Raw genomic sequence first — 22,953 nt, 5'->3', positions numbered from 1 at the left:
AAAGTGCCAGAAACTAAATTAACCTAAAGAGGCATTGGGATTAGTGTAACTAGATTAGTTAATTCTTTTCTTTGAGCCTCATTAAAAAAAAATCTATTAATGTATGACTGAGATGAGCAGCCAGGGAATACATTTTAGTTTTGTTCTTCTTTACCAAAAAAAAAAAAAAAAGCCATTAGAATATAAATCTCAATAGAGGTAGGTTATTGCCCTTTAACACTGTGTCCTAAGAACTTAGTTTTTTTTGTCTGTGAGACTTTCAGCAGTGTTTGCTAAATGACAAACAGGTGTCAGAAACCACTTTTGAATCATGGAAGGAAGTGTCTCTGGCTAGGTAGGGTTGAGTACTTGAGACTCACTAGAGTGTATCTGGGAAAGGGATACAGAACACAAATGGCCAGCCCATCTCTAGTAAAGAAGGACTGATGTAACTCTGGGTTTTGAGGTTTAAGAGCAGAAGCTCCTGACCCCTAGTATGGATTATATGAAGGAAAAGCAGGTGGTGGTTTTGTGTCCATGAAGCACAGATATGAGAATCAGCCCTGACCCAGTACTCCTGGGCCTGTGTGTGAACTAAAAGAACCTAGCACTAAAAAGATCGGCCCTTAGAAAGCACGTACAGCACTCAGGGAGGGTGGTCTGAATTACGGCAGGTAGCAGGGGAGCATGTTTTTTTAGGACTGGTATATTAATAGATAACAATCTTCATCAGTGACATCATGAGGCAGCAAGAAGCAATTGCAGCATGGTTGCCTTACACTTGAATATGCCCTTGCTGCATCTGGGAATCTACTGCTGATTCTATCCATGCCTTTTGAAGGGACATAGGTTTTGTTTTTGTTTTCTTGGTTTTTGTTGTTGTTTTTAACAATTCCAGAGGAGGGAAAAGATGGGGAAGCCAACCAATGAAAGGTGATAATTGACTTTCTGCCAATAAGAGAGGTAAGGACTTGAGTAATTAAGTAGGAAAACAAGATATTCGACCATGTTTATACCATGAATCTTGGGTGCTTACAAATTGCTTTTTTGTCATATTGCTTACAAATAAAATGAGGAAATTGTTTTATGCACCCGAATGAATGCTGCCAGATTCTCTTAGGGTGGGAGAGTAAGAGTCTCAATCATTTACAGAAGAATGCCAGCAATTAAGTAAAGGTGAAATGATGGAGTTAGAAAATCATTATTTGAGAACTCCCTCAAAATTATGGATTCAGAAAATGGTTGAATATCTAAAACTATTGGGTAAAATGTTAGGGAGCAAGATACTCATATGGTCTCAGAGTGTTTTCTCTCAGATCGCTTTCTAAAGACAAAGTGGAAGTGGAACACATACAATGAAGAGATTTAGTGGACACAGTCTTACTGAAGTGACCACATTTGGTATCATCAATAATGGGGGGAAAATGACATTATGTGCCTCCAATATGAAGCAGTGGAAAGTAGGAAATGTCACAATCATGAGGCAACAGCCATATGAATCTAGACAGGGAGACATTGTGCTAGACAACTGGCCTGGACTCTTAAAAAATGTCCATGTTTTGGAAGGAAAAAATGATACGGGAATTACTTTAGATCAAAGGAGACAAAAGAGATATAAGCAGATGCATTGTATGAATCGTAATTGGATCCTGGATCAAAAATCAAAAGCTCCAAAGGACTTTATGGTGACATTGAGGGTTTCCATATGAGCTACATATTGGTTGATAATAAAGAATGTGTTAAGTTTATTGAGTGTAGTAATGGTTTCGTGGTTATGTAGGAGAATGTCCTAGTTCTTGGGCAATACATATGGAAGTATTTAGGGTGAAGTTTATGATGTATGCAGCTTCCACCCCAAGTTCCTCCTGTTGTCTTTATTTAAACAGTTTTTTTCTAGCTTTAAGGTATAATCTGAATACAAAAATTGCACATAATGCAACTTATTTTCAAATGGTTCAGCAAAAGTAAATAAACTAGTATGTATGTACACATATGTGTGTGTATCTATGAGAAAGAGATAATGAAAATATGGCAAAATGTTAAGCAGTATAAATTTAAGTGAAGAATATATGGTTGTTCACTGTAAGTCTTCAATAATTCTGTAGCTTTAAAATTTTCAAAGTAAAAAGTGGAGACAACAGAACACCGTAATTTGCTTGCATGTTTGTTTCACAATAAGTAGTATTCACTGAACATCAAATTTTGGTTCTTGATCACTTTGTCTCTTTTTTTGACTGGATGTTTCTATCAACCTTTTTCTGGGAAGATATCATAGTATAAAGATAGCTTTTAAGCCTCAAATCTCTACTCTTGGACGTTTATGTATTTTTTGGTTTTCATTGTTATTTTAACAAAACAAAGTCTAACATTTCTTCTTGTATTCAATATTGTTTGTGGGAATTTGAGGCTATCTTCATAAATACATTAGTATAGACTTAATTATAAAATGTCTCTTTTTAATGTAATAATTTAAACATTACACAAATAGCTATTACATTAAACCCCATTATCTGAGAAATATTATGGTTAAGTGTTAAGGTCCAATATAACAGTAATGAATATCCACTCTTTTTTCTTCCATAGAATCTGCTCTTATTCAACTAGCAATAGTATCCTATGTTTTCTTGGGGAAAACCAATCTTTCTGAATCATCAGTGTAGTTACTGTGGAACGTGACTCTGTCCCTGGCTCCATGGAGGCTTGGCTAATCCAGCATCACATTTTCCCTGGTCCCAGTGACTGGTTCTGGGGTTGGCACATTGCTGTAGTTTGGATATGGTTTGTTCTGACCTAATTTCATATTGAAATTTGATCCCCAAGGTCAGAAGTGGGACCTAATAGGAAGTGTTTGGGTTATGGGGGCAGATCCCTCATGAACAGATTAATGCCCTCTTTTGGGGTGAGTTCTCACTCTATTAGCTCCCTCCAGAGCCTGTTGTTAAAAGAAGACTGACACCTTCTCCTCCCTCTCTTGCTTCCTTATTCCCCATATGATCGCTGCATATGCTGCCTCTCCTTCACCCTCCACAATGAGCAGAAGCAGCCTGAGGTCCTCACCAAATGCAGATGCCAGTTCCATGCTTCTTGTACAGCCTGCTGAGCCATGAGACATATATACCTCTTTCCTTTATAAATTACCCACCCTCAGGTATTATTTTATAATAACACAAAATTGACTAAGATACACACGAACAAAATCAGGCCAGTTAGTGTATTGGAACTCTTTGGAAAGAGAAATCATATATGTCAGAGTAAATGCTGGTAGCATCTAAACCTAGAACTGTTGGCTGCCACCTTTATTACTGATGGCAGCCGTGGCCAGTCTAGGAGCAGGCTGCCATGATGCTGGCTGCCATGGGGGAGGCGGAGTCAGGACTGCATGCTCCCTGGAACGCAGGAGCCAGGAACAAGCAGAAGCCCCACCCCCTTCCAAGTTGGAGGGGGCTGTAACCACCCAGCTGTAGCTGTGGACCTAGACATCTCTGCATTGTCAGGGACCTAGGAAGCCCTTCTTGCCCCCACACGCTTAGAAATACCTGCTTTCACTGCCTGGCCTTTCCCTGCTCCTGGCACCCACTGCAATTTTGGAGCAAAGATGAGGCCAAGCTCAGGTGCTGCCATGACCTGGCTGGGTGTGTGCATGCTAGGAGCAGTGCTGACATGCCAGCCCCCTGCTACCCTGGCCCCCTCTGGACTTTGGGTGCTAATGAGCACAGGAGGGAGGCTGGGAGGTTGCTGAGGATGGCTTGGCACAAGCCTGCAGGTGCTCCAGGCACAAACAGTTTGGGTGAACAGCAGGTTGATGGCAGAGGGAGGCAGACAGGCTTCTGGGCAGAAAGGGGCAGGTCCCTGGTGAAGCTCCACCTTCAGGCCTGGGATGGCATGAAGCCTGAGGCCCAGAGTGCCAGTTCCGTGGACCAAGTGAGAACTTATGGTGCTTTATCTGACTTGCCCATGGCCACCCATGGACCAATCAACATGTACTTCCTCTCCTCCAAAGCCCATAAAAACCCTGGACTTAGCTGTACTAGGGTGTCAGGATGACCTTCCTGCAGAGAGGAACTACCCACTGTGGGTCTCCTCTCAGCTGAGGTTCAGCAGACATTGGGAGGACCTGCCTGCAGAGAGGAGCTACCCACTGTGGGTCTCCTCTCAGCTGAGAGCTGAGCAGATGTCAGGATGACCTCCCTGCAGAGAGGAGCTCACCCACTCCAGGTCTCCCCTCCACTGAGAGCTGAACTCATTAGGATGAACTGCCTGCAAAAAGGAGTTACCCGCTTTGGGTCTCCTGAGAGCTGTACTCTTGCTCAATAAAGCACGTCTTCACCTTACTCACCCTCCAGATGTCCACATACCTCATTCTTCCCAGACATGAGACAAGAACTCGGGACCTGCCTAATGGTAGAACTGAAGAGTGGTAACACAAACAGGGCTGAAATATGCCCCTTGCTCACCACGTTGTGGGTGACAAGAAGGAGAGAAGAGAGAAGGAGGGATGAGCTGTAGCCCTTCAGGGAGCCCAGACCTAGGAGCACCCAAGCCAGGGCATTGACACCCTCTTTGGGGCTCTGCAGTTCCTGGCCTCTCCAAGCTTCTGGGCCCCACTGCGTTCCCCAGTGCCCATAGTGGAAGCCACTTGTGGTATGCCTGGTGCAGCTGCAGCCTTGCAGGGAGCCAGCACCTGTGCCAGCACTGAGAGCTACCTGCCCTGCTACAGCCAGCATACCTGGCTGTGCGCAGTGGTTGGACCCCACACTCGCTCACTCATGCACCCCTTGCTGCTCTGTGCCTGGCTTGCCCTTGGCAGGCATGGGATCTGGGCTGGATCCTCTGACATTACCACATATGTGGAGAGTCTGAATGAAAGTAAACCCTATATAGAAGCAAGCCAAACTGAGAGGGAAGCCAAATCCTGTTTGTTTCATCTGAGTCTCTGGATCTAGCCATGCCTGGGCTTTTCAGTTATATGAATCAAACAATAATAATATTTTTTATTGATAAATTGTTAATTATTATTTTCCTCATTTATCAGTAATTCTTAATAACAAGAATTTATAACAAGAACATGTTTAGTTCTTAAACCTGTTTGAATTTATTCGTGATTACTAAAGAAGCCTAAGACAATAGTATGTAAAATAATCAAATCTAGAATTCAAAATTTCAGATCTTTTCTGACCTTAACCCAGTGTTCTTTGCAAACTCAATAGAATGGCTAAGACTGGGCCATTCCATTGAATAGTGCTGTCTCCTTATCTGGAAGTATAAGTGAGTTGTAAGAACCAGTGCAATTGTGTTGTTCTAGCTACATGCATGGTTGACACTTTCCAATTACAGAGGACAAATTAATTACCAAATAAAGTAGAGAATCACAACTACAGGGAGTTTTCATCATGAGAAATCTCCTGCTGAGAAGGTAAAATTATTAGGCAAAGGAGTATGAGGATAGAACTAGCATCAGAAAGGACTCAACTTACCCATCAGTTTTCTAGACAATATGTTTATATTTTGAAGGCATGAAGAATTATATAGTATAATATAGTATTCTTTTTTTTTAAGTCAACAAATCTTTATTAAACACCTGCAGTTACTGGAAGAAGGCCATGATGCTGGACACACTGTCAAAGTCTGTCTTCTCCACAAGGTTCTTGGGCTTATTAATGTTCTCTTCCTGGCTACAGATGAAGATCTGCCGGGACTCGTTAGCCCTCCAGGTGTATTTTCTCATCCACACCTTCAGCTGGCTGTCCAACAGATACCCAGGCATCTCGGCCAGCAGCCAGTGGTCAATGTGTTGGTAAGTGATACCCATGACAGGGCAGATAAACATTCGGACAGAGTCTTCAAAGCCAGTTATACCTTCCAAGAGGTCCATGTTTTCATCCAGGGCCTGCCAGAAGGCCTGAAAGAGGCTGGTCTCCAGCAGGTCCTTGAGATACAAAATCTGTCGGATGGCCACTCTTCTTGATGTGCCTGGCCAATCATGCACTTGCACAGGGTGAAGTTGGTATGTGGCAGGTTGGTGAGGGCCTTCAGCTGGATCTGGGCAGTGTCCGTGGTCTGAAAAAACGCTGGGTTGGACTGGTACAGCTTCAGAACAACTGGGCTGGCTTCCAGATCACAGGCACTGTCCTTGGCCTGCATCGCCACATAGCACTCCAGGGTGGCCAGCTTCTCAGGATTGTACCTGTTGATACCCTGGAGCAACGTGCCCACATTGGCTCTCAACTGCTCAAATATCACCATGACTGCTGTTGCCTTCCACAATGAGGGCTGGAAGCTAACACCAGACTGGCATGGTGTCCTCAAATACAGCATTCTTATATGACTTATTCATTTTAAGGGAGTTAGTATAAAATGCATTTTTGTTGTGGGTTGGGGGGAGGGGGGAGGGATAGCATTGGGAGATATACCTAATGCTAGATGACGAGTTGGTGGGTGCAGCGCACCAGCATGGCACATGTATACATATGTAACTAACCTGCACGTTGCGCACATGTACCATAGAGCCTAAAGTATAATAATAATAATAATAATAATAATAATAATAATAAAAAAATCAAAAAAAAAAAAAGAAAAGTTTCATAAAAAAAAAAATAAATAAATAAATAAAATGCATTTTTGTTCAAAAACAAAAAGGGTTCTATTGTTATACTTGTTTTTTATAAGCTCCTGTCTATTTTGTATTATATCTTGGTATAGCTGAATAAGAGCACTTTTTTTAACCAGGTTTTCATTGGTAAATCCTTTCTGTATGATGGTACAGTGTATACTCAATTTTGAAATCCAGAAAAATGCATGTCCTTTTTTTTTATATCAGTACTTTGGATATGTGATAGACATCTTTGTGTTTTGGTGTTTCAAAATTTTTAAGGCTATGAACAGGAATCATATTTACCATCATCAATGATTATGTTCTCTTAGTTAAATCATGATACTATAAAAACACTCCAAATAGACTTGCTTATTCTAGCCTTTAGATGTGATTCAAAAATATAAAGGAGGTTCTAGGGAGGCCACTAGTCGCCTTTCCACGCACCTAAGTTATTTCCGTGGTGGAATAAAGAGCATCAGGGGACTAAAGGAAGAAGCTGCTGCTAAGTTCTGGCCCTGAAGATAATTTGCATCTGGGTCTTTTCGTGAATTGAGTTTGAGGCACTGGGGTTGATGACTTCTAGGCCTAACCATCACTCTACAGAGACCACATCTTTGAGAATATTAACTTTCTGTGCCTAATAATGTTTTAAAGTTCAGCTACTCTCTGTAGCACTATGTTTCTTGGAGAAGAATCATGGAACACCTGAATTCAAGTCACCAGGAATGCTTCTTAAAAATGTAGATTTCTAGGACCCACCCAGTGCAGTGAATCAGAAACTACGGGAAAGGGACCAAATTAGTACTTCTAAAATAAGTACTCACAGCTGATTCTCACCCACATTAAAGTTTGAGAAGTATTGCTGTAGGCTACATCAACTTTGAGCTACATGTAGGTGACAGTCTGGGAAACAAGCACTAATACAAAGTCTACGGATTTAATTGTCATTCAGCTTCCCAAATATTTGATTTTATATAACATCTGGATGAGAGTTAAAAGATGCACGGTAATTTTGAAAAATAATAAGCTGATTTAACAAACTAAAGAGGAAAGCTTAGAACAAAAGATTTTATGCAAATGATAATTCAGGGCCAACTCAGTGAATGACAAGCTATTCTTTTAACTCTCCCAAATCAAATTCTCTAGGTACTTTAATAGAAGAAAAAATGAAAGCACAGCTGTTTCCCTTTGCTTTTTTCATACGTCAATTATGCCCATTTTAATTATCCAATTTAACACATTCAACAATTAAGGCATTCAGATTTTGGTGCTAACAGTCATATCAAAACACCTCAGATCCTGTCTTCCCCCTCCAAACATCTGTAAACTATAATTTATGTGAAAATATAGCTATCCACTTATTGTAATTGGCAAGATAGAATAGCCATTCTTGAAGACAATGGTTTTCAACTGTGACTGCACATTAGAAACACCTGGACAAATTTTAAAACATGACCCATACCCGTTTTCCATTGTAAGCCAACTAAATAAAGATCGCTGGAAAGAGTGAGTGCCCAACAATTTTTTTCTTAAATTCTCCAGGTGATTCTACTGTGGCCAGGCCTAGGATTCACTCCTCTGGGGCATTTCTCAGGCAGTGCATTTTCTGACTCAATAAATGAAGTTCAGCCAAGAATAATCAGTGGAAAGATTGCCTGAAGTCAATGTCATTCATTACTTTCCAGGCTACCATCTTTAATTAACCCAGGTTGCTAGGACAGGATTGTAATGCCCTAGCAGACTTACCGTTTCCAAATTTCCCTTCTGTACTCTCATGTACTTTATGATTAGTCAAATATATCTGTATTATTCCAACTACTATGATGCCTGAAAAACAGGTTGGCATTTTTGAAAAAGAGTTTTAGATTCCTATCAATCATTTTAAAATGGAAAATTATCTGGTTCTTACTAACTTGCATTGATGAATTACGAAAAAGACGTTTTAAAACTAATCTGCAATCACTGTAAAAGATGAATATATTCCTATGGATACAGGGAAATTTTATTTTATTTTAGAGAAAGGATCTCACTCTGTAGCCTAGGCTGGAGTACAGTGGATTGATCATAGCTCACTGCAGCCTTGAATTTCTGGGCTCAATCCTTCTGCTTGGCCTCCCAAAGTCCTGGGAGTATAGGCTTGAGCCACTGTACCTGGCCTGAAATTATTTTTTAAAAGGAAAACTATTTTTAGTGATCCCTACTGATGGATCATTTGCATATGTAATTTGAGACACAGGTTTCCACTTAGCTGCAATTACCTTTTATTAAAGTATTTATCCTCTGATTGATATATAGGCAAAAACTCTCTTTGGATTTTAGAAGAGCCTGACTTTACAAATGTATGTAAACTCAGGCTGGTTTTTAATTTATATTGGCTACCTAACAAAGTATCTTCTAAATTTTGTACAATACACACATTTCTTTTAGTTGAAGACACTGAGTAAGTTTCACTAATATTTGTGGGTTTGTATAATTATTATAAAAGTTGTATGTAAAATCTGCAAATATGCAAAAACTGGAAAATACACTCTGACAGCTAATGCTCTGAAAACACTTTATTACACAAATTACAGATTCTGAAAATAGTGTTCTAACAGTGTAACCATCTAAAAATAAGACATCCCCAAAACACACCAACTGAAGAAAATTTAAAAAAGAATTTAAATAGAGACTTTTTTATTTCCCTCATTGCAATATAATGTTAGTGATTTTAAAAAAATAGGAGATTTAGCAGCTTTGTCGTCATGTAGCACAAAGTTTCTCTTTACTGCCACAGGCTAAGAATGCTGAACAGGAAAGGCACCAAAGAAAGACACTGGCAATGAAAGTGCTATTGGGAAAATACTGTGTTCAAGCAAAGAATGGGGTTATTTACATCCACCAAAAAGTCTCAAAAGTGTAAATGGGCAAATCTTCCATAGTTAGATTAGAATTATGATGGAAAAAGAGGACTGTTTCTCTAGTCTATGTTCATATAAAGACAATGGCACTGTTATGAACTTTTAGGAACCTCCTCAACTAGAAACAGAAGACAACTTAACCAAAACGAAGTAAATAAAGTGTGTAAAGTCCCACATAGACTAGTACAGTTTACAATTAAATACACAGAACTTTAAACGTGCTAAAGGGAAAGGAATCTGACATTCTGGGTAAATCTTAATCTAAATCAAAGCTTGGTTTTCAGGAGGAGGAAGGTGCGAGTGCAGGCAGAGGTGCTGAATACTCCTCTTCTGATTCACTTCCATCATCCTCTTTCTCTTGGTCACTGCCCTCGGTGCTAAGCCGGTCAAACCCTTTTCGACTGTAGCCCTTACGGCTTGCAAAGAAATTACCAAGGTTTAAGCCTCCACTTCCCTTTCCTGAAAAAAAGCAAACAATAACAGAATTGGGTAAAGTCTGCAGCAATGATTCTGTTTCCTTGTAAATTCTTAAATGATAAAGTCAGAAGGTGAGGATGGGAAAGGGGAGATTATTTTATTTAAAAATAAAATAGAAAAACAAAGAGACGTATCCTACAGAGCCATATAGATGCTACTATTAAAATAAAGAAGAAAAACAAAAGCTCCCAAGTATTATGTATTTCTGCAGGAATATTTCATATTCACTTTCACCTCCTGCTTTTCTCCAGCTCTCTATCCAGAACTAACCCCCCTGGAGCAGCTCCTCATTTCAATGACTTTAAGAAAAGGTCATCTTTACTATGACAAACATTGACATGCCAACAGGAGTGACAGAAAATTTGCTGAAGACACATGAAGCCAGGTAAAAGACAGGGGAAGAGAATTAGATAATGCAGAATGGGGAAAATAAAACTGGGAAATCTGCTGCCAGACCCATGCACTTCAGTTTAGTTTATGGTGTGCATTCTGTATTTACTCTGGGAGATGCTAAGCTGCATACAAGGTGCTTTATCTTCAGAGACAAAATATGAAATATCTCCTTGATTTTAAAGACATGTGCTTGTCGACTTTGAACCAAACATGAAGGGTTCTAAAAGGTCATAGGCATACCTCTAAATCTTCCCAGTACTCTTCCTGAACTTGTCTCGAGTTTGTGTTCAGAATCTGCTAAAAAAAAGATGGCACATTTCAAAATGAGTCCCAGTCATCTTCCTCAACCCATGCACTCAACTTCCAACTTAAAATCAGGAACTTGTAAATGATAAAGCAAGGCCTGGCTCTTGTCTGTATGCAATTGAATTTTTAAGAAAGGCGGTATATTTTTGAGACATACATAAAGGGCCCAAGCTGGGTTTGACTCCTGCCTGTGTCTCTTACTGGCTGTGCAATCTTGATAAATTACTTCTCTGAGCTTCAGTTTTCTCCTCTGATAAAAGAAACGTCAAGGAGAATCCCTGTCTGTAAGGCTGAGATCAGACACGGCATGTGACACATTTAGAACAGTACCTGTAGATATACAGTAAATGCTCAATAAATCATAGCTATTTTTTTAATCAGGAAATAATTGTTATCAATAATTTGTAAAATTTTTCCATCTTTGGTTATTACAATTTAGGAATATTTGCCTTCAGCTTTACTTTTTCTACTGACAGTACATGTCTTGCTTGAGAAAGCTTTGAATCCATGTATATCATTTCTTCTTTATGTAAGACATAAGTGAAGGGAAAGGACATGACACCCTGAGTATTTTCCAAGCATAGTAGGTGACCTAAATGTTCCCAATAGGACTGCCTATCTCCATAAAGGACAGACTCGCTTTCCTTATGGGGAGGCAGAACTCCCAATGGGTTTCATTTTTTCCCTTGCTGTGTCTCTCCCTGTACTATTTCTCAGGCTTCACTACTCCCTCAAGGGCTATGGTCAGGAAAGTCAGGCCTGGGGTTGTCCTGTTAGGTCTTTAACCAGGACTGAAGTAAGCATCATGGAAAAAGATAGTGGCAGATGAGAGGAAAGGGAGAAGACAGTGATGTGGAAAGAAATAGACAAGAAGGGAAGAAGAATCTGGTAAGACTGTTAGAAAGCCAACAAATTAGATTGTAAGTTCTGCAACGACATTCCTTAGTTTTGTATCCCCCTGTGCCTAGCACAGTGTCTGATACGGAGTCAATACATAATAAGGAATGATGAATAAATGGAAGGTCCTTTATTAGGGTTTTTAATAACCTTAGACTGGATAAGATCTATCAAGAACAAATTCAAAAAAAAAGTGAGAAGCTGATCTACTACTACTACATATAAAACTGCAATTTTTCTAAGTAAAACACGGTCAAATAATGGCAATTTTCTATGGTTCTACGTGGGTCTCTACCTTCCTAACACATTCCTGTAAAGTCAGCATCATGTAACAGTGCTGTGTCACATGTGCTTAACAACAAACAGGAGAGACCAAATCTTCCTTATTCCCTAGCCACTGCTTCTGCCAGATTCGGTTGGTTATCACCATTCCTGCCACCTGCCCCTAGGCCCCACTGTTCCTACTACTCTGTGTATTTATCACTGCACTTACCACCCTCTACTATAACTTTTTTGTTTCATGTCTCTTTCATATGTTATCTATTCTGTGAGCTTGGTTGATTTATTCATTCATTCTTTCAACAACAATTTATTAAACCACTAGTATCAGGAACTATTATTTGTGCTGGGGACATATCAGTACTCAAGATATGGATTCTTGCTCTTTTGAAGCATCTATATAACACCATGAAGACAATGACTATGTTTATTTCTCTTTGCCTCTACTTATGACAGTTCCAGATCTGTAACATGGACTCAATAGAAATCCTTTCTGGGAAGAGTTAACTATATTTTTGTAGAGATTTATTGATGGCACATGGAAAGCAAAAGAAAGTCTAATAAAAATTCCCTTTTACAACATATTAAACTGAATTTTCTGTTTTCTGTTTCCATGCCTTTTTCTGTGTCAGGGCTTTGCCAAGGGCACTGAATCCCTGCCATGGCTGCCTTGACCTGAAATAGGATCAGATGCTGTTTCTTGATCAAATGCTCCCCCTCTCCCTGGTCCATGGATTTCTTCCCACACACAGCTACAGACTTGCTCTAGGACCTGGGGACCCAGCCAAGGGACTGCTACTGAGCGGTAAGAAACATGAGTTGGGTTATTTGTTTATTTATTTAGATGTCCTAAAATAAACTCAGCTCTTGTATCCTATATTGTGATAATGATTTCATAAAATACTAACTCTGGTATTGGACTCTGCCTTGTTCAGTTATGGAAGGCTGAAGATCTAAATTATGACTATTCAAAAACTATCAAATGGTTTGTTATAGAAGTAATCAATTTTTCTTGAAAACTAAGGTTTAAGACAAGTGTTTTTTTATAACTTCTTATGCCTTTCGTTACTTTATTACCAATGATTATTCATCATAACCATTGGTGGTATTAATTGAATACTTCCTAGGTTCCAGGTATCCTGATAAATGCTTATGTACATTATTTCATCTTTGTACAACCTTGGAAGGTAACTATTTTATCCTCACTTTTTTATGAGGAAACTGGTCTGGAGAGATTAAGTAACTTGCCCATGGTCATGTAGCTAGGAGCCTAATGGGAGAAAAACACAACCCGAAAAACTGACCCAGGTACTTTGAGGACTGGGCCTCTTCCTAACAGCAGATATCTCCTCCTCTGATCCTTCAGCTAATTTATGCTGACTTTACTACCTACAATTTCATATGGACTCATTAATTGGACTTAAGCCCATTGCTAAAAGGTAGTATTAAAGGTTATATTTTAATCTGACTATCCAAATTTCAGAGTCTCCAGATACTATTTTGTACTGTGATATTAACTAGGGGCAATATTTGGAACATAGACAATAACGTCAAAAATGGTAGAGAGCATTAAAAACAAAAAAACAAAGACAGTGAAAAAAATCCCAATCAAACTCCTGAGGATAATTAGGCCAAACACTCTTTCAAAGGCAGGTTCCAAGTTCACGGGGCTCATTTTACTTGCCTCCAAAGGCCCTTGATTTTTTCCACCGAATAAATATGGCAATGGCCAGCAGGACAACCACCGGAATAACCAGAAGGGTTGTAATGAGAACAACAGGCACTCCCGAGCCTGGCTCTTTGATCAGTTTCTGTTTCTCTTGCATCTTCTGCAATTCTGAGGAGGTGGGTTTGTTCTCCATTTTGGTTTCAACAACTGCCTCGGCTTCTTCAGGGAAAGAAGAGTTCACAATATTCAACTGACTCAAATATTTCAAAACCCCCTTACCCACCCCTACCCAGTCAAATCAATAACTGTTCACAAAGAACTTGCTGACTCCAGTGTACAGGGGGATCATGTTTTAATACCTGAATCTACCAAGCTGGCAGCAGGCATTGTGATTAGTTATTTCCACTGAATGGTTTTTCACCTTCAAATCAGTTTTCTTTTGTTCTACTTTTAATACGCTCTTTAGCTATAATTCCACAGAATATATATCCTTTTGTATTTTTCCAAAGGTAAAATTAACAAGACAGTACTGCATAGGGGAAAGAATTGGTGTGCATACTGGAATCAAACAAACCTGGGTACAAATCCCAATTCTCCTATATACTAGCCGTATAACTTTGGGCAAGTTACTTAAATTATCTGGGCCACAGTAACTTCATCTATAAAACTGTAATAATAGGACCTCCTTCATAAAACTGTTGGGTGTAAATGTCTGTCATAAAAAATGTATATAATAAGTATTTGTTTCCTTGTATCTTTAGTTTAAAAATATTTTTCATGTTCAATTAATTTTTGGTACTTCACATGGACAGCTGCACACATTAATGCTAGGATTACAAAAGAAAAAAGGAACTATGTCCTTTTCAGGCTCTTTTATATTGTTTTCAGCAAAATGTGAGTACAGACAGATGAACTGTATATCCTTTTGTTACTGATGAGAAGAACAACTATTATAATAACTAAAACTATTCTGTAACATTGGCAGGTACTGAGTAGGTATCAAGCCTAAAGTACTGTTTGGGAAATTGATGCAATGAAACTATATAAGCTGCTGCAGTGATCTTAATAACTAATGATATGAAAATGAGGTTGAGCTTTGAGACATCCTTGCCCTACAAGAAGCACATATGTGTATTTGTATAGAAACTCTAGTGTACAAAGGCTAGTAAGAATTTGCCCAGACTAAAAGTTACAACCACATTTGCAGGAAGACTCACAGGTCATGCATTTCTGAAATTTCAACTTCTTGGTGTGCCCTTCTGCCTTACAATACAGAATGCACTGTAAAGCCTCAAAAAGATTTTGACAAAATGGTAGGGATAACACAATCAGGAAAATCTTTGGTTAATGTTTAGTAGATATAGACTCAGCTTAGTAGTTTACTGGCACTCCTCCAAATAAATGTTTCCCAAATCATTTAAGACACTGTCAACATAATTTATAATACAAACAGATGGTAGGTTCCAACTCTTTGCTTCAATGTTCTGAGCCAGCCTCTTTTACAGTCTCAATGACATCTGTTGAGTACTTACACCATTGTCAGGCATGTTTCCTTTAATCATCATACCAAGCTTATGAGTAGGCACTATTGTTATCATCACCATTTTGTAGATAACCTTATAGTCCTCCTTTCCTTCCCTGTACTATGGCTAAAGGGAGGCCATCCTTTGTTTTCTTTTTCCACTCAAGTGACTCTTGAAACTTGAAAGGGAGGGAAGGAAAGGAGTTGGTTCACAGACCTAGAAATGGTTCAAATATAACTTTTCTATGTCTAGTTTCTGAGGGGAATACAGGTGTGATTTCTATTCTTTCTGACCACTGATTTGTCTTTTTTTTTTTTTTTGGTTGCTATAGGAAAGATATACAAAATTGCTCTATATTTAAGCTTATTCTATATTTAAATAAGAAAATTGCAATAAATAGATCATGGGAGTAAAAAACACAGGCCAAAGATGTAGGTTGGCATTTAAGAACTTGTTTCTTTTGGAAGAAGGATTTGTTCCTGTTTGAAGGTGGGTATTACCAGAGTAGTTACTGCCTGTCATTTAGTAAGTTTATATGCACCTAATATACAATGAGTATACTAGGTCATATCTAGTTTCATGGATAAGGCAGAACCAGAATTGGGCAACATTAAATGGAAGGAACTGTGGATGATACAGGTGAAAGACTAAAAGAATCAGTTTAGCATTCATAGAAAGTAATGAGAATGAGGCAATGAACTTAGTAAGATATAATACATACACAGCACTTTAGAAAATCTTGATTTTCATATCACTTCTGATATTTTGAGTGTTATCTACTAAAAATACTTAAACATTCCAACTTTTGGAACTGGCTGAAATATATTTAAGATTTAAAAGATGCTCTATATTTTTAAAAAGGAGGCTAAAAATTTTAAATGTTCCATTCTAAAGAAAATAAACAATATTGCTACTCTTCACAAGAGCATTTATATGTGGGGTAACATGCCTAAAACAATAGTTATAACTTAAGAGTCTAAGAATTCCACTGAAAGCCTGAAGAATATTCCAAATTCTGCCACTTTCACTCTTTATCCTAAATTCTTTTATTAAAAATCCCAGTAATTTGGAGCATCCATGATGAATGAAGAGTGAAGAGGCTCTAAGATTAGCCAGAACACTAGGTTTCTGGAAAATAGGAGGCACCTAGAATGACCATTCTTTTGTCATATAAAATGCCAGGTGTATTCTGGGTAGAATAAACATGCCTTAAAATCTTATAAGAGTGCAAGCCCTTGTAGCATCTCTATAGATATTTGGAAATAAACAAATTTTATAAAAGCTGATGTATGACAGTTTTTCTTCTTTAAAGCAATGCATTTAGAAAGGGAGGTTAGCTACATTCCTGTGTGAGTGCACATATACATGTATGTGCAAATCTGTCTCCCCCTAACAGAAGAGAAGTCTAGAGACCACTTGGAATTGGAATAACTGGGACAGGAAGGGAAGGACATTCTTAATACAGCAATTGTATCCCAGTTCATCACAGACAGAACTGAAGGCTGAAGGCAAATGGCATACTAGGAAGTAACTGGTTAGGGGACATGAAAAGTGCATATAGCACCAATGAGATCATTCTTTTCTTCTTAATGTGCTTCCTTACAATGTGTTGCTTACCATAAGGCCTAAAAAGCTAACTGCACTAAAGAGGTTTTTTTCTTTTTTAAAAGTTTTATTGAAAGTGGCCATTATTATCTTTTATTGGGGGAGGCGGGTGGGCTTGGGGGTGAGAGCTATGCTTTGGTGAGATATTGGTATACCTGTTTTATCTCTAGTAACTTTATTAGAAAGTTTAAATCCTTTTCATCAGTTTTTTTAATCATCTGAAATTATCTTATCCTTACAACTTCCTTAGAACACTGGTTCTGAAACCTTTTTAATAGTAATTAGTTATATGACCATTCATAGTAGGGGTAAGTGTTATCAAAGGCAACTCAAATTTGGGGATTTAAAATTAACATGTAACGACAAGGGTATTAAGTCTGAAATTGTGTTTTCCCTTCTCTTTTATAAAGGGTAGTTTGAATTAAGCTTCAAGATATTGATAAAACATAAGATCTAGAGATCCAGCATGATTTACATTCCCTTTGTAATAAGAACATAATCTTAAAGGTTTAATGAGAGCCATATGGGTTCAAAGAAGAGACAACTTCATCTGAGTTTGGGTTAACTATTAAAACTGGACTGTCAAGGCAAGACATTTCAATAAAATTTACTGTTTGAACTGCTGGGTTTGACCACAAACTACTTCCACAAAGTTGGAAGGTTTCTGACCAACTGGACTCAGTGGTGTGCACAGAGGAGAGAGGAAATGGCCTATATGACAGCATTATTCATCCGTCATTGACCGGCTAAGATGAGGTCAGTATGGCTAAGCTGTTCTCAACAGGCCAACTAGTACCACCTAGAATTTTTTGGTGACATCTATTTAAACAGAAATGATTTGAGACCATTTAAAAATTCTACAGGTTTCAGAGTAAACTATAACCATTCCCAACCTGCAGTTCTTGGAAGAATTTATAGTGAATGAATTGGTGGTATCAGTCTCTCCTCAGCAGTATAGCAATAGTGGTTAAGAGTGCAGGCTTTGGTGCCAAACAGATTTTGGTTTAAAGCTTGACTCTAAAATGTACTATCTTAGTAGTAATTCTGATCCTCAATTTCCTCATATGTAAAATGGGGATAATAGCAGTTATTACATGGTTGGCATAAGGATTAAATGTAATAATTTCTGTATAGCCCATTGTTTCTGCTCTGTAAGTGATAGCTACTATTAACAACATGATCTTTCCCAACGTCTTTATTCCAGGGCAAACAGAACTTACCAATAATTCTATATATAACAAAGACATAACACTAGGGGGACAGGAACCTTCTTTAGTATATGAGTGTGATATGAATGCCACTTAGTAGTGTCACTTGGGTAGGATCTCTACAAATGCCAAACAATTGCTATTTATTTTATAATATTTTATTACCCCTTGAGCTGGCTATATTTTCTTATCTGTCTACATAAAATCCTTAAATTCCCCATTGCTGTTGCTGCTTTTCATTTCTTTTCCAGCTGCTTTGATGAGAAAAGAAAACAAGTAAGCCTAGGTTTGTGTCTGAATGTCTAGGTGGATCATTTGTAAAGCAACTAATAATGGAATCCCCTTGCTACTTAAATTTTAGGTAACATGAGAAACTCATGGCGAGTACTTAACTGGAAATGACATGCCAAAACCCTGCAGATGTTAGAATGTACAAACATAAACTGATCCTAGGAAAGAGACAAAATAAGTTGACAGGGACTCCGTATGAACCCAGTGGTTGCTTACCAATAGCTAAATCCCATTTCCCTAGTCCTGATATTATATACCAGTGATATACTTATTTGTATATGTGTTTATGTATGTAACTTTCCCCCTCTCTCCTTATAAGGCTATAAGGTCAGGTGCAGTCTCATTTCCCTTAGACCTGCTATAGTGCTTTACACACAAAAGGCCCTCAGTAAATCATGGAAGCTGAATGGTACTAAGATAGAAGCTAAAGAAATAGCTAATCTTTCCTTATCATTATAGCACTGACCCACCAAAGATATTTTTCACTCCTTTATATTAGAAAAGGTTTATATTTCACTCCTTTATATTAGTATATTAAGAAAAGGTTTTTCCAATACGCCAAATGGTATTTTTTTACTTGCCTGGGGTTAATGTACTCCCCAAAGTGGCTGACTTTTTTCTTCTCTGAATATCTCTGGCTCACTAGTTATAGATTTATTGTATCCTCAATCACTTTCTATCACTTGAAATCAGTAATTTGAACTCATTATGACTGCTCCATTTATCAAAAAAAAAAAAAAAAAAGAGAGAAGTGGCAACATACAGGTTTAAAGGCTCAGTACACAGCAGAAGTCACTGATAATTTACCAGATTATATTTTTAGCCTGGTAATTTTTTAAGTTGCAATCAAGGGCCATAAAAGAATTCAGCACAGCCAGACTTTGGTTTTATAGTAATAAGAGGAATCTGACCAACCTTTGATTTCCTGGACCTCAATGCCAGCCTTTTTAACTGATCGATGTTCCATTTCTGTAACAGCACAGCAAGGAGAGAGAAAAGTCAGAATCTCCAAAAAGAACATTTGAAAATTTAACTTTGATATTAATTTTACTCAGTGGAAAATATTTCCTTAATTCATCAAATGCATTATTATATTAGGAAAGAGTTCAATACAAACCACTAATTAGGTGCTCCATGAATTGTGGATAAAATTTCCTAGGGAAAGCTAAAATATCTCTAAGTATTTCATATTTAGAATGAGCTATGTCTTGTAGAGCTCATAATATTGTATTATTTCTGAAAGACCAAGCAGATCTGCTTTCATGTGGACAATATCTTAGACTGATTACTAGTTCTGCCATGTTGGGTTAGCAGTCTTCTAGTTGATGTTAATGGATTTGACCAGTTAACTACAAGGATGCAAATAAATGAGACACCAATTTAGTCTTCAATGCCAGTCTTACTGTTCCAGATATACTATTTTCCAGATTTACTGCACTCTTCTCTATGCAGAGGGCTTCTCTGTTTTGAAGCTGAATGCCATATCGCTGTGCTTTTCCATCAGGAGATGTACCAAAGTCACTTGGGAGGACTTTCTAAAATACACATAATATTATTCCTCTTCTTTCTGTAGATCTGGAGTGGGGACTGGCCATGTGTATTGTAACAGTCCCCCCGTAGGTAAATCTGACATGCATCTTCTGAGTTTCAAACCACTAGGGTAGTATAAAGCAGGGGTCCCCAAATCCCGGGCCATGGCCTGTTAGGAACTGGAACGCACAGCAGGAGGTGAGTGGCAGGTGAGTATAACCACCTGAGCTCTGCCTCCTGTCAGATCAGTGGTGTCATTAAATTCTCATAGGAGCCTGAGCCCTTTTGTGAACTGCACATGCAAGGGATCTAGGTTGCGTGCTCCTTGTGGAATAGTTTTACCCTGAAACCATTCCCTCTGCCCATGGTCTGTGGAAAAATTGTCTTCCATGAAACTGGTCCCTTAATGCCAAAAAGGCTGGGGATCATGGTATACAGGGCCTCAGATTGAAATATTAATGAGTTCAAGAATTATATTCCTATCCATAAAATTAAGATATTGGCTAGATTTTCTTCTGAAGTCTTCTCCATCTTTAAAAGTATTTTTGCATTTGTTTTTGTTCTGAAAATCCAGTTTAGTCATGCAGTTGGGGGTTATCCATCTATCTTTGCCTTCTTGTCTGACCCTGCCTTCTGGATCCTCTTTGACAATTCAGGTGGTGAGAGAGCCACATTTGCAAGGGAAATGTGAAGCTACTGCTGGAGTAGCATAGTTCATGGGGGTCTCTGCTCACTCAACCCTAACTTGGTTCTTTTTACACAACTGCAAACGTTACTCAAAGGATAGTTCTGACTACAAAAGTTACCAAATTAATTGAGATCCAAGCCCTGTATAGTATCTGATTATGTGTTTGGACTCCTGATTTTACTTTCCATTGCTGTAATTTGTTTTCTTGCCTTTTTATAATTTATGTTTTTCCTTTTATAATTGATATTTTTCTTCATCAAGTTTACATGTCGTTTTTTTGTCCTTTATCTAAAACTACCTGTTGCAGTTCCTGATACCTCAAATTTATCATCCCCAATTATTTTCCTTACTCTCACCTTCTCCTATTTGGGCCCTGCCATGTTTTAAAAGTATTTCTGGACACTGAAGTTTGTGTCCTATCAAGGATTTGGTACACTTCAATTTAAAAAATTTATTTGTTTTAGCATATTAGGGGTTAAAAGTTAGTCTGCTTTTTAGGGATTAAAAATGATGTCCAAATTCCAATTAGAAAACTCCAAAACTAGTTGGCAGGATCCTGATGGAGCAAATCTATACTTAGACAACATTCTGAGTTACATGAAAATATAGCAATTCAGTTATTTGGGAAAGCTGAAGTCCAAGCAGAAAATTCAAAGTGCTTCCTCTTTGAATATTTCCAAATATTCATATTTGGGATAATATGTCTCAAACAGATGCTGGTATCTCTAGATGCTCAGCAGCTACTGAGAGCTAAAGGGCCATATGGGTAATGAGGCTTTATGGAAAGAAGTCAGCCCCACTGCTTTGCCAAAGCCCCCTCTCTCCTTCTGGAACTAAGCTGGAATTAACGTTGACTTTTAATGTAACAGACAGTACTTCAGGCATCAAGAATCTCCTGTGGAAACAAGGGGATAAGTGCCAGCAAAAAAATCATTTCTTTCCACTTAATGGACACCAAATAGGTCTTTTAACAACTGCTTTATACCTTGATTCCTACTCTCATCAGTAAAAAGATAAGGAAATGCAAATGTTTTTGTTTCATATGCTTTTAAGCAATCAAACTGAGGGAAAATGTGAACAATAATACTGTGAAAACCATACTCTCAGTCAAGGTGAACTTCCACACAGTGTTGGTATGAGCATCTCCAATGTACACAGTCCCATCTTCAGATGCAACAATATCATGAGGCATATCAAAGTGCTGCCAAAATAAGAAGCCACACATTAGAGTGGTGAGCCTTTACTTGAATCCTTCATGAAAAGACAGAAAAACAAAGCAAAGCCAACAATAAAACAACAAAACATATTGCTGAAACCAAAGCAAAATATTTCTTATTGAAACAACCCTAGGCTGAAGGGAGTCATTCATTCATTCATTCATTCATTCATTGGGTACCAACTCTTCCAGGCATAATTCTAAACATTGGGAAATGCTAAGGAACCCCCACTACTGACTTTCAATTCTTTTAAGTGTGAAAATTTACAGGTAGATTATTTTTTACAATACTGTTTACTGGTGTTGCATTATCTGTCTAGTTATTTACATTGATTTTTGCCTTCATGTTTCTTCTACCTTTTAATAACTATCAAATTTACTTTTTAAAATTTGTACAAGTAAAAAAGTCTAGGTATTAATTTTTATTATTCCCATCAAGCTATCATGTGCTACCTTAAAAACCATTTGTATATTATTGATAAGAAAAATCATTTCAGAGATTTGGGACATTTAATTTTTTGAAATGTACACTAAGAGATATGTAGCAATGTGGGGTTTTAGACTCTTTAAGTCTTATGTTTGTGATGTTTTCAGTCAGCAAAGGAAAGAAATTGAGTGTTACACCTCCAAGTACTTCCTGGGCTTTTGTCCCTACTTCAGATGCTCTGTATTTTAATATATCTTTCTCTATTTCAAATCATTGTCCTCTCCATTATGAGGACACAAGAGACAGGGGAGATCCTTTTGTGACTTTCTTTTGGGGATCACCAAACTAGTTCTTGGAAGAGAAGCCTTAAATTGTTGTGCTGCTGACATTTCCATCTGTCTCTGGAAACCTCCAAAGGTGCCCTGGGTCTGGCAGTTGGCAAGATATAGATAACATCTTTCACCTTTGAGGCCAGAAGGCCTGCCTGGATACACAGTTATCAAAAATATGACTAGTGAGTATCCAGACTATGGGCTTATCAGCCAGCATCTGCCTACCCTGATGTGCTGAGTTCAAAGGGTACTAACGAGACAAACTACTGTTCCTAGCTCAGTTGAGGCGGGGCAGAAGAATACATGCTCTGGAGATACTATCGTACTTTAGAAATCAAGTTTATCACACTGAAAAGAAAAATGAGATAGCCATGCTAAGGAGGCTCATTTTTTTTCATACTTTCAAATAAGCTGTGACAAATGCATAGAGGAAAACACAGAGCCAGAAATCAAAATGCTGCCTTGCTGAAATCCTGTGGGCTTGTCATTAAATGTTCATCTTTTTTGGGAGGTTCAGTTAATGGATGGCAAAAGACTGCCAAATGATAGGCCACTCCTGCTCTATACCGTAATATTTTCTTAGAAATTTCTTTGTAAAACATGGTTGTAGAATACTTCGTATTTTCTGATAGGAAAAATGT

The 22,953-nt window shown here is 38.2% G+C and overlaps 1 protein-coding gene and 1 pseudogene across 18 annotated transcripts in view; both read right to left on the bottom strand.

Moving 5' to 3' along the window:
* Window positions 1-5,083: 5,083 nt before the first annotated feature.
* On the bottom strand, window positions 5,084-6,448 carry LOC100448288 (eukaryotic translation initiation factor 3 subunit K-like; annotated as a pseudogene).
* Window positions 6,449-9,108: 2,660 nt separating this feature from the next.
* Window positions 9,109-22,953, bottom strand: part of PAM (peptidylglycine alpha-amidating monooxygenase) — a 165,096-nt gene continuing 151,251 nt past the window's right edge. For 2 of the 18 annotated variants that reach the window (XM_009240934.4, XM_003776643.4), the window contains 5 exons: window positions 21,439-21,538; window positions 19,035-19,088; window positions 13,508-13,711; window positions 10,582-10,635; window positions 9,109-9,930 (listed from right to left, as the gene is read on the bottom strand). In XM_009240934.4, the coding sequence (XP_009239209.3) occupies window positions 9,752-9,930; window positions 10,582-10,635; window positions 13,508-13,711; window positions 19,035-19,088; window positions 21,439-21,538 (591 nt within the window). In that variant the 3' untranslated portion in view covers window positions 9,109-9,751. Of the gene's footprint in view, window positions 9,931-10,581; window positions 10,639-13,507; window positions 13,712-19,034; window positions 19,089-21,438; window positions 21,539-22,953 lie in introns of all 18 variants that reach the window. The other 16 variants (XM_002815767.6, XM_009240938.3, XM_024246866.3 and 13 more) reach the window with 8 other exon arrangements.

The sequence above is a fragment of the Pongo abelii genome, chromosome 4 (genome assembly GCF_028885655.2).
Source record: "Pongo abelii isolate AG06213 chromosome 4, NHGRI_mPonAbe1-v2.0_pri, whole genome shotgun sequence".
NCBI lineage: Eukaryota > Metazoa > Chordata > Mammalia > Primates > Hominidae > Pongo > Pongo abelii.
Note: the sequence above shows the minus strand (reverse complement) of the source record. Positions and strands in the feature narration are given on the sequence as shown.